General features: G+C 40.1%; 1 protein-coding gene across 3 annotated transcripts in view; it reads right to left on the reverse strand.

Annotated features, from left to right (window-relative positions):
- The window catches only part of LOC135244698 (formin-2-like), a 47,205-nt gene that overhangs the window by 20,977 nt on the left and 11,805 nt on the right, over positions 1-14,423 (reverse strand). For all 3 annotated transcript variants that reach the window (XM_064317192.1, XM_064317191.1, XM_064317193.1), the window contains exons 7-13: positions 12,832-12,919; positions 5,969-6,030; positions 4,130-4,221; positions 3,288-3,417; positions 2,649-2,795; positions 2,265-2,324; positions 1,438-1,558 (exon numbers count right to left, since the gene is read on the reverse strand). In XM_064317192.1, the coding sequence (XP_064173262.1) occupies positions 1,438-1,558; positions 2,265-2,324; positions 2,649-2,795; positions 3,288-3,417; positions 4,130-4,221; positions 5,969-6,030; positions 12,832-12,919 (700 nt within the window). The remainder of the gene's footprint in view (positions 1-1,437; positions 1,559-2,264; positions 2,325-2,648; positions 2,796-3,287; positions 3,418-4,129; positions 4,222-5,968; positions 6,031-12,831; positions 12,920-14,423) is intronic.

Consider the following 14,423-nt stretch of genomic DNA (forward strand, 5'->3'; position numbering starts at 1 on the left):
AATTATCTAAATTGCAGGAAAGTTAATTGACCATTTGTGCACTGACAAACGTGGAGGTAAAATGGTGATTGTACACAAGTGAAGTTACACCTAAACAACACAGTATAATGGTACTCATAGCAATCACCCATAAGACAGTTTCTCTCCCAGCTCTGTGTAAGATCTTTGTTTGTTAAAGCTTGTATCATCTCATCCTTTCAGATGCATATTTTCATGCTCAAACACTGTTTGCTAGCAGAATTTAAACCTAACCCTAACCTAGGAGAGCAGAGAGCACTGTGGCTCAGGCATGTTGGCTCTGTTTTCTCACACGCACTCATGTTCCCAGCCAAAACCTAAATCTTTGAAACATTTTCCAGAGCACGTTCGGGCTTATTATTTTCACATTACCCGTCCGGACGAAACACTCATACAGACACCATTATAATTTGAAAAGAAGATGCACGCCCTCATTCGGACATGAATAACACATTTCTAAGCGACGGGTCCTCCGATGAGCCTCGTGAATCTCAAGCGGGTGCCTGGACTGTCACTGAGCTGTTGAATCATGGGTCTGCGTCTGCAGCGGAGCCTCTGCCTCCATCTCCCTCTGCTCCGCATGCTGTTAATTAGCAGCCTGCAGGAGCAACAGCAGGATTTGCAGTCTCTGACAACCAGGCCTTGCCAAATAAGGTCTTGCCATATAAGGACCTGCCAAATTAGGTCCTGCCAAATAAGGCCCTGCCAAATAAAGCCCTGCTTAATAAGGCCCTGCCAAGTAAAGCCCTGCCAAATAAGGACCATCCGTATAAGGCCCTGCCTAATACAAAACAGAAACTAGGACCTCTTCTCTTCTATCTTACTTTACATTCATTTACATTTACATATTAAACATTTAGCAGATGGTGTTATTGAGAGCAACTTGCAGAGCTTACATTTCTTTTTACAATCCATTTATAGCTGGATATTTTACTGAAGTAATGCAGATCAAGCCCCTTGCTGAAGGGCACAATGCTGGTGATTAAACTTACATGCTTGGAGTTGGAAGCCCAGTTACCTAACTATTATACAACACTTCTGCATTTTTAGCAGACACTCTTGTCCAGATGGACTTACAGTGTAAGAGGACATTGCACGCAGAAGGGCATTCACCTGATTTATGCAGGCAGTAGCACCTAGCTAATGGCATTCCCAGATCAACAAGCGTCCATAGTAATATTCCCATGGCACTTTGTGGAATGGGGTTCTGAGCGGGTTTAAAAGTTGGCAAGATTTTTATCAGAGTGCAATTGCACTTCCTTTATGTAAAAAAAAAAAAAAAAAATATGTAAAATAAGATTTAAAACCAGGCATCTCAGGTCCCAGTCGCATTGGCCAGTACTTTAAAAGATGCGTTTATCAGTGAAGGAGGGGTGGTGCTGAAAGAGCAGAGAGCTGATGAGCTGATGATGTTTTTACCATTGAGATCTTTCCTTAGCCTCCGCAGATCCTTCTGGAAGTCCTCAAACTTCATCTGTGAAGCCTGGAAGAGGTCCTGAGGCTCGGGGAGTGGGTAGACGCACGTCTCCTTACCGGCATCCTTCAAACATAGTCACAAAAGCAGGGATCAGCTCACAGGCGCTGAAGCCACTGCTATGTTGAGGGGTTTGGCCAGTTCACTTTCATTTCAATTCAGGCAGCTCTGGAAATGTACATCTGCATATTTCATACTGAATTCAAGGTCATACAATTGGCCAGAATGTTCTTTGAGAATTCAATAAAAGCATTTAAATCACTATGAAACTGGCTGAATTGACAGAATTTAAATGGAATGGACCCGCCCGTTAAAAGCCACATACTGTACAGTGAGGACGGTCATGCAACTGATCCAGGCAGCATCAGTAACCAACAATTAATTATCAGCAAAATCTACCTAATAGACTTCAAAAAGGCTTAGTTACATTATCCATCAAAGTAACCATCCTCACAAAATCATATCCTTTTCATTAGAAGCTGCACCGGACCCAAGATCTTTCCAATCAGTCAGTTGACTTTGGCTGCAGGCTGTATGACTTCATATCAGCTGGCTGAAATCCTTATTAACAGTGAGCGCCTCTGAGTCTGAACGCACATACAGTGTGTGACTGATGATCACAGTGAGAGCATGACTCTGCCAGATGAGGAGAGGGGGAATAAGCGTACAGTTTAAAAATAATGAGAGAAGAAAGGAAACTAGCCAAACGTCAAAGCAAACTGAAAGCCTTAAAAATTTGATTGGAATAAACAGAAACCAGAACAGAGCATACCTCATCAAAGTGCTTCAGATAGTAAGACACAATATAGGACAACAGACTTTGTGTGTTATCCTGAAAGAGAGAGAGAGAAAAACAGAGGAACAAGATTAAAGAGAAAACTTTTAAGTATGTTTGACAAATGCAACCATGTATTGTATGCATAGCATGGATATTTGGTTGCTTTAGCCCTAGAGCTATGAGCATGTCTCAGACGAATTTGTGTGAATTGAGGATGCCTTATTTTAATTTAATTTTTTTCCATATTTTTGCCCAGACCCACCCCCACACCCCAACCTCTCAGCCAAGTACAGTTTTTAATAAAATGGCTGAAGAATCTGCACTGGTGTGGGATGGGGAAATGTGCCTGAGAGACAGGGGGCGCTGTGGGACACCCACAGTGCTTTTCACATCCTTCAGCTTGGCCAGGATGTCCATGGCAAAGCCGTCTGCCTGACCCCTGCTTCTGTTTCCTCCGTTCATAAAGTTCCCGAACGCCAACACCAGACCCAGGATACACCTCACTTCTGCACTATCCCGCAAAGCCTGAGAGAGAGAGAGAGAGAAAGAGAGGGGGGGGGGGGGGGGGAGAGAGAGAGAGCGAGAGAAAGCAATATAAATATTAACAGTGAGATCACACTATTCTTTTTTACATTTTCAGTGTCAACACCACACTTCTTCATTAACCTCACACAAATAGCCTCATCCATAGCTCATTTGAACTCAGTTTATAAAACCCAGAGTAAATAAGGATAGGAATTCATCCATCATCAATAAGAAATCTCATTGTGTCCAGTGTGTGGATCAGATATACTGTTCACTATTGTTATTCTTAACATCTGTGCTTTTTACCACCACAAAGCTTGTTAGAATCCTTATCATCATGTATTTACAGTTTCACACTGAATAAGTTAATTTGCTGTCAACATGACAAAATCTCTTGTAATTACCAGATACCACTGAAAGCACTCATTTGTCTTTTTTTCAAATAACAATCTTACACCGCAGAGTTACAGTTTGTTCTTTAGTCACACTTACAGTGCACACTTTCTGAAGGATCTCCAGCTTCCGGACAACAGAGGAAATACATTCTACAAAAGTTGATTGAAAGAGGATGCAAAACACTCTTCCTGAGAACTGAGGGATTTGAGACAGCTGAAAGAGGAACCTACAAGAAGAAAAATGAGGAGTCATAGGCACTTTTGCATGCGCCACATGCACACACACACAGACACCCACATAATCTGTTATAAACATGACTTAATTTGACAAATGTACAGTGAGCTCCATTATGTTTGGGACAAAGCCATGTTTTTTTTTTTTTGATTTGGCTCTGTACTCTGTACTTAGATTTGTAATCAAACAATTCACATGTGGTTAAAGTGCAGAAGGGCAGCACGGTGGTGCAGTGGGTAGCACTGCTGCCTCACAGCAAGAAGGTCCTGGGGTTGAATCCCGGCCTGGGCATCTCCGTGTGGAGTTTGCATGTTCTCCTCGTGTCCGTGTAGGTTTTCACCGGGTACTCCGGATGATTGCATTAAAGTGCAGATTCTCAGCTTTTATTAAATGGTATTTTTATACATTTTGGTTTCACCATGGAGGGACTATATAAAAAATACCCCTTAATAAAGGCTGAGAATGTGCACTTTAACCTCATGTGAATTGTTTGATTACAAATCTAAAACTGTGGTGTACAGAGCCAAAAAAAGATATGCCTTTGTCCCAAATATTTTATAGAGCTCACTGTATGAAGTATGTTAATAAATAAAGAATAAATTCATGCAAAACTTTGCTGTAACTGTAAATCTTTTACTTTCAGGCTTGGCGACAAATACAATTAAGGCCTTAATTAAATCAAACAAAAGTGTCCGGTCTCTTACTGCTCAGGCTTGTCCAGTGCCTTTGCTTTTTCATTTTCTTTGGATGACTTGATGTGCTTTTCAATTTTATCCAGTTCGTCTTGCTGGGCTTTCTGAAAGGATGGAATCATGTTTTTTTTCAGATCGGGGGTGGGGACGGGTGTGCAGAGTTAGTGTACACATCTATTCGGTGACTTAGAACATTATTTTTATTTATTCATTTACAAATTTCAGCTGAAATTCACATCAAAAATGTACAACCAGGGGAATGTGGATGAGTTGACTACCCACATCAAGGTATCTCAGCAGGTTGCAAGGCTACCATGGTGAAGTAACACATGCCAAGCACAATGTTAATCTATTATCATCATAAATACAAAACAAAAACAAACAAACATGCTACCCTGAAACAAATGTTCTTCATAACTAACAAAAAGATTTCAAAAGGCAGAGTCCTATCCCCCCTCCCTAAAATATTGTGCTGCATGACAGGTATGATTTTAACCACAAGCTGTGTCTCTCTCGATGTACTTTCCTCACACATGAATCCAAAACATCTATCAATATGTATGTCGTATTAACAAATTAAATTGCATCGTTAAATATACACCAATCAGCCGCAACATTAAAACCACCTGCCTAATATTGTGTAGGTCCCGCCAAAACAGCTCTGACCTGTCGAGAGTTTTTAAAATCATGTGGAAATAATTCACCCTCTAACAAAATCTTAGCTTTTTATAGCCCTGAAGCAACTAATAATGTAATAAACTACCAATAGTGTAATAACTCCCAATAATGTAATCCATTTCAAATTTTTAATGTAATAAAAACCAATAATGTAATAAGTAGTAGTAGTAGTAGTGTACTTTATTGATCCCTGGGGGGAATTTGCACTGTTGCAGCATCAAAGACAACAAAGTAACACAATCATATACAGTAGATACAAAATATCAGATACAAACATATAGTAGATACAAATATATACAGAAATCCAAATATACCAGAGGACACCTTTAGAGGTGGAGACCATGCCTCGCTGGGCCAGAGCTGTTTTGGCGGCACAAGGGGGACCTACACAATATTAGGTAGGTGGTTTTAATGTTGTGGCTGATCGGTGTATATTTAATTTACCCTATTTTTCAATGAGCAGTCTAATTCGCTGATGTAAAATCTTGATTCCTGGAATGTGCTGTATTATGGAAAAGGGGTGAAAAGAACAGAGTGGTGTGTTGATGCGAAAAAAAAGCAGATACTTCAAGGTCTTTCAATAAGCTGCTAGCATTTTTCAAAAAGATTTATGAATGTGTTTATGACCGGTCCTTATTTGAGTCTGGCATGGACAAACTCATTAATCACCCTCTCCGTCATGAGCAAACATTTCCACAACAAGCACTAAACCAAAAAATCCCTCTTGGAAATAAACATTTCAGTTCACAAAATAAACAGCGTCTTGTCTTTGCACAGACACTATGGGTAATTACACCCTGTGTTGAGTCTGTTTCCAACAGCCAGCAAAGTCATCAGAATAAAGCAGCAGTTATTTCTTGGGATGTGCACATAATTTTGTCTGATGTTGAATTGTAACTGTAGATATGTAGTTCTCCTGAGCGAGTTCTGTAGTCCACTGGCCTGCCATACATTTACAGTACATCAACCATTTTGTTCACATGTTCCTTTTTTGTGAGCAACTTCTTAAAATGAAAGAGTATGCATTTGTACAATGGGATACGTATGTATACAAGTTCTATAATCTTTTCCATATATTCATTGAACCCTCCCCAAAAGACACACAAACACACACAGCATTTCCTGTGGGTATTTCTGAATTCATTGAAAGCAATTTATGATTAAGAAACTTACATTTTCATAGAGGGCTTGTAAGGTTTCCAGATCAACCACAGAGTTGTCCAAGCTCAGAACAGCTGTTGGGAACATACATCTACAGTCACTTATTAGTCTTTATTTTTGAACCTGCAATGAATATCTAATTTAATGTCAAATCAAATCCAAACTCAAAACAAATTAAAGACAAGGGAACATTTTCTGAATCAGAATAAATCATTTATATCCATTTAGCCAGTAAAGTAATAGTCTGTCCAAAACTGTCCAAAATGTACAATTTCTAGTGTAATGACACAAACCTGCATCAAGGAACCCCTCCAATCAGTCATCATACTGAGTATATATATATATATATATATATATATATATATATATATATATATATATATATATATATATATATAATCATATCTGCATCTAATTTTATAAATGAAAACTAAACAAACCCCAAACTAACATGATATCTTCATCTAACTGGAGAAATAGCTTTTCTGGTCTTTCTTGTCTGTGTACCTGAAGGCAGAGAGAGAATTGTACAAAATCTAATCTAACAGAGCCACTAAACCAGAACCCATTTAACAGTTGATCAAACATTCATATTGTGCGGCTATATTCCTGGAAGTTATGTATTTGAATATTTTTTAATAACGGTTAACTAAAAAATGTGTGAGAAGAACAAAGCAGATGCATTTGAATTCCTGATGAGGCCTTTGTGTCTGGGGGCCAGGATCTGGCGCCCATAACTGTAATCCTTTCAAAGTAAATCTTTAAACACAAGCAGTGAAACCCTGCATTGTTTAATGTCAGATATAGGATTACGTCGCGGTATTTAACATGTTGCATGAGCAGAATGCCATGCAGAGCCGCCTCTGCTCCTGATTGAAATAATCATGCTTGGCCTTAAAGGTCAGGAAAACTTAACACGAGGTAGGTTTAAATAAAGTGAGTTAAATATTTAGAAATGCACATAGAAGACCAGAGCTAAAGACTAACAAACTATATGGGAACCATGAGACGGTATAAACCAGCCTATATGTCTTTCAAAACGCACACTAATATTGATAGCACACTAAAATGGTAATGATCAGCTACAGACAGGAGCACGGATAAAATTATAAAAGCACTGCTGCTCAGCATCTGGTGAAATGGCTTCTTTCCATCTAATCAAAAGTTGTTTGTGGAGTGAGATGAAAAGCAGGTACTGGACTGTGTTTTTCATTTACAGAGTCAAATACCTAATTTACTGTGTAAATATTTTAATTGACTTTTTGTATTTGAAATCCTGCTTTTTCCTCATGTGCACACAATTAATTTTTATGAACTGGTGCATGATGGACACAGATTTTTTTCCTGGAAACAAAATGTTTTCCAGACTAGTATTTAATTTACTGTGTAGAGTGTGCAATTCCAGGAGGTGTAAATGATGCAATTCAGTCCATAAATAAACAAATTAAATCTGTTATTGGAATAAATGTTTAGTTCATTAAAAAATGGCACCTGCATTGTTCAAATCCAAAACACATTTATCGAATCCGTTTTCAAAAAATATGTTTTCATAAACCTTGTGTTCATTCTGTGTTGTTATTCACATAATAACATGACATTAATCAGTTCTGTTTTTTATCTCTCTACTCTATACTAATAGGGTTTCCCAACATCCCATTGCAAATAAGCACACTTCGGGTTCCTCAGTCATAATGACTAAAATGAAAATAGTCATTACAATAAAGTACCAATATTTCAGAATATGTGGACTGGTATATTGGATGGGAATATGTTGTAAATATAGGAAATATGTGTCACCAGTCTGTAGCCCACATGCTGAGCTTGAACTGAACTGATTCAGGGGAGGATACGTCATGTGCAATCACCAATTGCACTTTGCCACAGGGCTACTGGCCACAGTGACACTGGCACAGCCTGGTTTTGATTGATGACTTTGGGGCACACCGATGCACCAGAACAGTCCCTCAACTGGATGAGCCACCCAGCAGCCCCTTGGCAGTATATTTATATTCCAGTATACAAGCTTTCAGGCTTACGGCAAAGGACTGAACATGGAGGTACAGCAGGGCAAGATGAACTCCAGCACACAGTAAAATTATAATGTGTGCATGAAATGTGTGGGCAGAACATGCTGCAGTTGTCTGAATAGCAAACCTTCAAAAATAGGGTATGCTTTGGTTTCATTGATTGACAAATGTAAAATTTTACTTGGCGGCTTGTAGGTATGCATATATGAGTGATGCATACATCCAGAAATACCTATCCATGAATATGGACATCCATGGTAAAATTCATTGGACAAGGAAGAATTGAATGACATTCATCTTTTTATCAGGTTGTTCCTGAATTCTCCACAGATATATTGAAGTGTGTTTTGGGGAAATCTAAAATAACTATGACTGTTTAACTTGACAGACAACACTAGGAATACAAAGACATGTACACTGCAGTCCACTTAAAGGTGATTTATTCTGTAGTCAATCCAGGAATAAAAATCTGTATGTATTGGATTATTAATTACAATAAGGTATACCACAACACAAGATCTCCTTGGCCAACACTGACTACAAATTGGCTTTCAGTCAGAATGCCAGAGAAAGGCAGGGCATTGTTTCATGATTAAATTGCAGAATTTTGGCTGCCAGTATTACTAGCATCCCACATCTGCAGGGCAGACCTGTAACTTGGCCCTCATCCATACCTAAAATGTTGATGAAAAATATAAGCGTGACTAACCGCCTGTAAAGGGTTCAGAGAGAAAAGCATTTCCATCGAAAGTTTAATTAGTAAAACATTGTAGTTTCTGACCAAACCTGAGCTATCTAATCTGATAAACATACTCTCCCTGTGACACTGTAAGTGCGAAAGCAAACAGATGCACAAGCAGAGGAGGGATCGGATCGAGAGCTCCACAGTAACAGGAGATCCTGTTCCGCTACATTTTTTACATGCACTTACTGTCATTGGCACACCCCAGAGTGACACGGCCTGCAGCTGCTCCTAAGATGTCCTGCAAACCAATTCTGGAACATTCCATTCCATCTTATACGTTCACTCATAATTAGCATCAGCAACGTAACCAGTACGGAGTATTAGACATTTTCAGCCCATTGTTCTCAGATAAGAGGGTAAGAGGGTCACAGCATGCATCTCTCTCACTGCGCATGCAGACACAGCACATATGTCTCTCGCTGAATTTTAGGTAAGTGCTTCAGTTGAATGTGTCCTTCTAAAAATAGCCATGCAACTTGTCAAAAATCAATTAAGCACTTTCTATTCAGGCACAATGCAATTCAGAATTAAACTATGGTTAGTTCCTCTAAAGCCCTAAACCTCACTCACGTTATTTGTCTCACTCACATCCTCTTTACCTCACTCACATCCCCTTTACCTCACTCATATCTCCTTTACCTCACACACATCCTCTTTACCTCACTCACATCTCCTTTACCTCACTCATCTCTCCTTTACCTCACTCACATTCTCTTTACCTCACTCATATCTCCTTTACCTCACTCATGTCCTCTTTACCTCACTCACATCCCCTTTACCTCACTCATATCCTCTTTACCTCACTCACATCCTCTTTACCTCACTCACATCCCCTTTACCTCACTCATATCTCCTTTACCTCACTCACATCCCCTTTACCTCACTCATATCTCCTTTACCTCACTCACATCCCCTTTACCTCACTCATATCTCCTTTACCTCACTCACATCCTCTTTACCTCACACACATCCTCTTTACCTCACACACATCCTCTTTACCGCACACACATCCTCTTTACCTCACACACATCCTCTTTACCGCACACACATCCTCTTTATCACAGCCGGTAGTTGTGAAGTATGCCTTCCCTCAAGCATAAATCCTTACTTTCAATAAGAATATTCATCAGAACAAGACACTGAAGCTGACTAATTTGAACATTATCAAGGAACAAAGCATAAACGCATGCCTTCTAATAATCTGTAATATCTCAGCTGTGTTTCCCCCTGCACCATTCTGCTGTGCACCTTTTCAGGCCTGATCTGTGCGCAGTCTGCGGTAACTGGAGGGGGTGTGTGTGTGTGTGTGGGGGGGGGGGGGATTTCCCAGCATGCAGAAAATTGTTGTATAAACCATTTCCACTTCTCTTCTGCGGTGACTGCAGACACAGATGTGAGATGGGGCCGCTCTGTCATTGGGTTCTCATTATGAAATCAAACGGACTGAGGTATCTGATGGGGGAGGAAGCGCCGCGTCATGCCTTTCTGATTTCCCCTTCCCGTGACTGAGGGGAGCCCCCGTCTGCCAGCTCCTTAAACACCGCAGCGCACCCCCGGCGCCGGTCCTGAGGCGGCCCTTTATGACTACTCCCCCCCCCTCAAAGCGTCGGAGGAAGCCCAGTAAACATTTTATAAATCGGGCTGAAGTTCAGGTCCCTGTTCGGCAGCAATCCGCCTTCGAACCCGGCAGTGTGACTCAGTCCTGAGCGCGCTCTGTACGCCCAGGTCAGGGGGTGCAGCAGAATTCCCATTCTCACTCTGAGATCATATCCGATACCTCACTGCCCTGTAATTACTCTGTAGACATAATGCATGACCAACAGCATTAGCTGGTTATATCTGGTATTACATAGAGAAATGTCAACTGTAAACTATGATAGAGTACTTTTAACTCTTATTGGGTACATGTGGCCCCTACTGACTTCATATAAACTCTGTTAGTTAAATTAACACTGCTAATGTTGATGTAACACTGATAATTAATCTGTATGGAACCTCATCATGGGTAAGTGAGGTCATAGGAATCCTGTAATGGGTGAATAATAAACTGCTCTTAACCAATAAAAAGGTTTTGTTGTCCACAGAAAAAAAAACACTATGATTGGTTCAAGTCAGCAAGTTTTTGACAGCAAATTCTGAGACCTCATTCATGTATTACTAATGAAAAACGTTTGTGTTAGATGTGCAGTGTCGCCCCCTGCAGGCAGATACAGATGAGAGTGAAATTTCAACCTTCACAGCTGCAGTAATTATGCTCCTTACTGCTGTGCTTTCTCTTTCATGTCTGAAAGCTGGCTTAATATGGCAGACTTCAATGTACTTTTATAGACAATCGTTGCATCAACAGAGTGCTGTAAAAGAGTGTTTAAATTGCCAAGTATTCTATTCCACATGAAGGTTTACCTCTGATGAAAAATAAAAAAGAAAATGAACCATAGCACTAGGGCATCACGTCAGACTCCCCGGCCTGACTGCTGCTGACAGCTCCCTCACAGTTAAAGAAGCCTCCAGCAACATTGATTGCATTCTCACACAACAAAAATAAAGCCTGAAGCAAGCACCACAAACATCACACTCGCCATATAACTACATAGCCTCCAGCAATGTAAAAACCACACTCAAAGAGGGAGAATAAATAATTCAATCTGCACGGATTCAGCAGCACTAAAAACCAATGGTGACATCAGGCTCATAGTGCTGTTGTACTACACCTGAAGTTGTAGTCTTCCGTACCCATGTCACATGACCCCGGTATAGTAATGTGTATGAAATATACATATAAAATCACAGAAACATATGAGGTAGAGTAAAAAGAGAATATCTCATTCAAACAGTCACATGCTGTATAGAGGTGATTCTTAACCAAACTATTGAACATTTTTCTTGATCTGAATCCTCGGTACTTCAGTGAAAACATTCTCTTTGTATGTAATATGGAGAGCAACAAAAAGTTAGCTTGTAGCTAGTGCTAAATGTAAAGCAAATGGTTTTAAATGTACCATTGGCTAATATTTAGCTGCAGCATGAATCAATATAAACAATCAGAGATATTCACGATCAATCGAATATCCAACATTGCATGTTTCTGCAGAGTCTCGCTTAAGTTGTGAATAAGTGTTACTACTTGGATAATTCTGAATAGTGAGTCTGTTATTCTCACATGTCCACAACAGTATTCATATTTTTCATGGCTATATCAATAAATTACCTGGAGAAATGTGCTTTAACCACTGATGTGAAGAAATTGTGATGACTTTGCAATGGACACTACAAGTGACAACTTTCAGACGTGATGCAATAAGAATCAGCTGAGAGCGCTTTGAGAGAACAAGTGCTCACAGTCCACAAAGAGAGGGGAAAGAACCACTTGATCAATGTGAGACAGAATAAGTGTGAACAAAGCTTTAGTCTCTGAAATGTGGGATTAATAACCATGTTTATGCACAGGGATAATGAGTGAGTTAGCAGGAAATCAGCTTATGATCACAGCCAGACGGTGCGTGCTCATTGCCGTTCTGAATATTTCAGCACTGATGTGTTCACTTTAAAAGCACCACAGTTTCACAACAATGTGAAAAGGAAAACTGCAATTAGAGATAAACAACCACAGACATATTTCTGCAGTGACAAAATACAGATAGCCTTTCCCCACAGCTATTTATTTAAGCTGTGTGCATCAGGTCGTACAGTAAGCTAATGTCAGACTGCCTATTTAAGTTGAGCAAGAATAATTTGTGCTATCTATTTGATGAGAATAGATAACAGATATCTTTTCAGGTCATGGTTCGGTAGAGGTATAACCTGAAGCAGGTATTGTGAAAGGTTATTCCTTAAGGAACACAGCCAGGTGTAATTACAGTGAACGGGCCGAGTTAAAGGAAATGTGCATGTGTCTACCTGCATCGCTGTAGAAATACTGGAATTGTTTCCATGGTGATTTATGAAAAAGAGACCCTCTCTGGACAGTTTGGCTGCTGCGCATGTGTGATCTCACTGTGACCTGCAGAGGCTACAATAAAGCCGTACCTGGAGGGGAGCTTGGCTGGCAGCACTGCAGGAGCAGTAACACAGACAAAGGTCAAGCTCTGTGCCCTGGAACTCACCATGCTGGATGTCCCTCATGTCCAAGTGCAGGCTGGACATCAGAATCCCCACTGCCTGGGAGCGTTTGTTACTCAGCAGCTTCACAACCTGCCCGGGGACAGACACAGCATTTAAAAACAGTGATATTTAACCTGGGTAAAGGGCAGGAACAGCGCATAAGGACAGTGCTAATTTAACCTGGGTAAAGGGCAGGAACAGCGTTAACAATAGTGCTAATTTAACCTGGGTAAAGAGCAGGAACAGCGCATAAGGACAGTGCTAATTTAACCTGGGTAAAGGGCAGGAACAGCGTTAACAATAGTGCTAATTTAACCTGGGTAAAAAGCAGGAACAGCGCATAAGGACAGTGCTAATTTAACCTGGGTAAAGAGCAGGAACAGCGTTAACAATAGTGCTAATTTAACCTGGGTAAAGAGCAGGAACAGCGTTAACAATAGTGCTAATTTAACCTGGGTAAAGAGCAGGAACAGTGTTAACAATAGTGCTAATTTAACCCGGGCAAAGAGCAGGAACAGCGCATAAAGACAGTGCTAATTTAACCTGGGTAAAGGGCAGGAACAGCATAAACAATAGTGCTAATTTAATCTGGGTAAAAAGCAGGAACAGCGCATAAGGACAGTGCTAATTTAACCTGGGTAAAGAGCAGGAACAGCGTTAACAATAGTGCTAATTTAACCTGGGTAAAGAGCAGGAACAGCACATAAGGACAGTGCTAATTTAACCTGGGTAAAGGGCAGGAACAGCGCATAAGGACAGTGCTAATTTAACCTGGGTAAAGGGCAGGAACAGCATTAACAATAGTGGTAATTTAATCTGGGTAAAGAGCAGGACCAGCGCATAAGGACAGTGCTAATTTAACCTGGGTAAAGAGCAGGAACAGCGTTAACAATAGTGCTAATTTAATCTGGGTAAAGAGCAGGACCAGCGCATAAGGACAGTGCTAATTTAACCTGGGTAAAGGGCAGGAACAGTGTTTAACAACAGCGCTCAAATAATCTGGTTAAAATACAGGGACAGCATTTATGGACAGGGCACAAATAACCTGGTTAAATGTAACCAATTAAACCTGACTAATTACATCACCTGAGGGTACTATTAAGCAAACAGATATATTTCAGATAACTTGAGAGTACAGTTGCCGGATTTAGAATTTGAATTTCAGAAACCAAAATGCTGTTCACGTCAGGGTTCCTCATTCCATATAAAAGCACGGCACAAATGTCTGTATTCTCTTTGTTGAAGCACTGGCTGAATTCTGATGATGTATAGAAACATCACTGAAAATCTAACTGAAAAAGTGGCCCCATTTAAGATTAATCAGAATGCTAAAAGATCACCTTACCCCATACCGTGTCACAAGAAAATTTCAACTTCAGCTTTTAACTTTCAACTTCAAAAAACATCAACTTCAAAAAAATAAATAAATTCAGTGTGCTCTGCAAAATGATGTCGCAACCCAAACAAATTTAAAGGCGCAAATGTTACCGCATGTCATGAAACATTTTTCAATGAGAAATAATCGTGCCATTGGTAGAATTTTATCTGATATTAATTTCACATCAAAAACAACCTGAGGCAAATATGGTTGTGG

This window comes from Anguilla rostrata, chromosome 18, assembly GCF_018555375.3.
Source record: "Anguilla rostrata isolate EN2019 chromosome 18, ASM1855537v3, whole genome shotgun sequence".
Classification (NCBI taxonomy): Eukaryota; Metazoa; Chordata; class Actinopteri; order Anguilliformes; family Anguillidae; genus Anguilla; species Anguilla rostrata.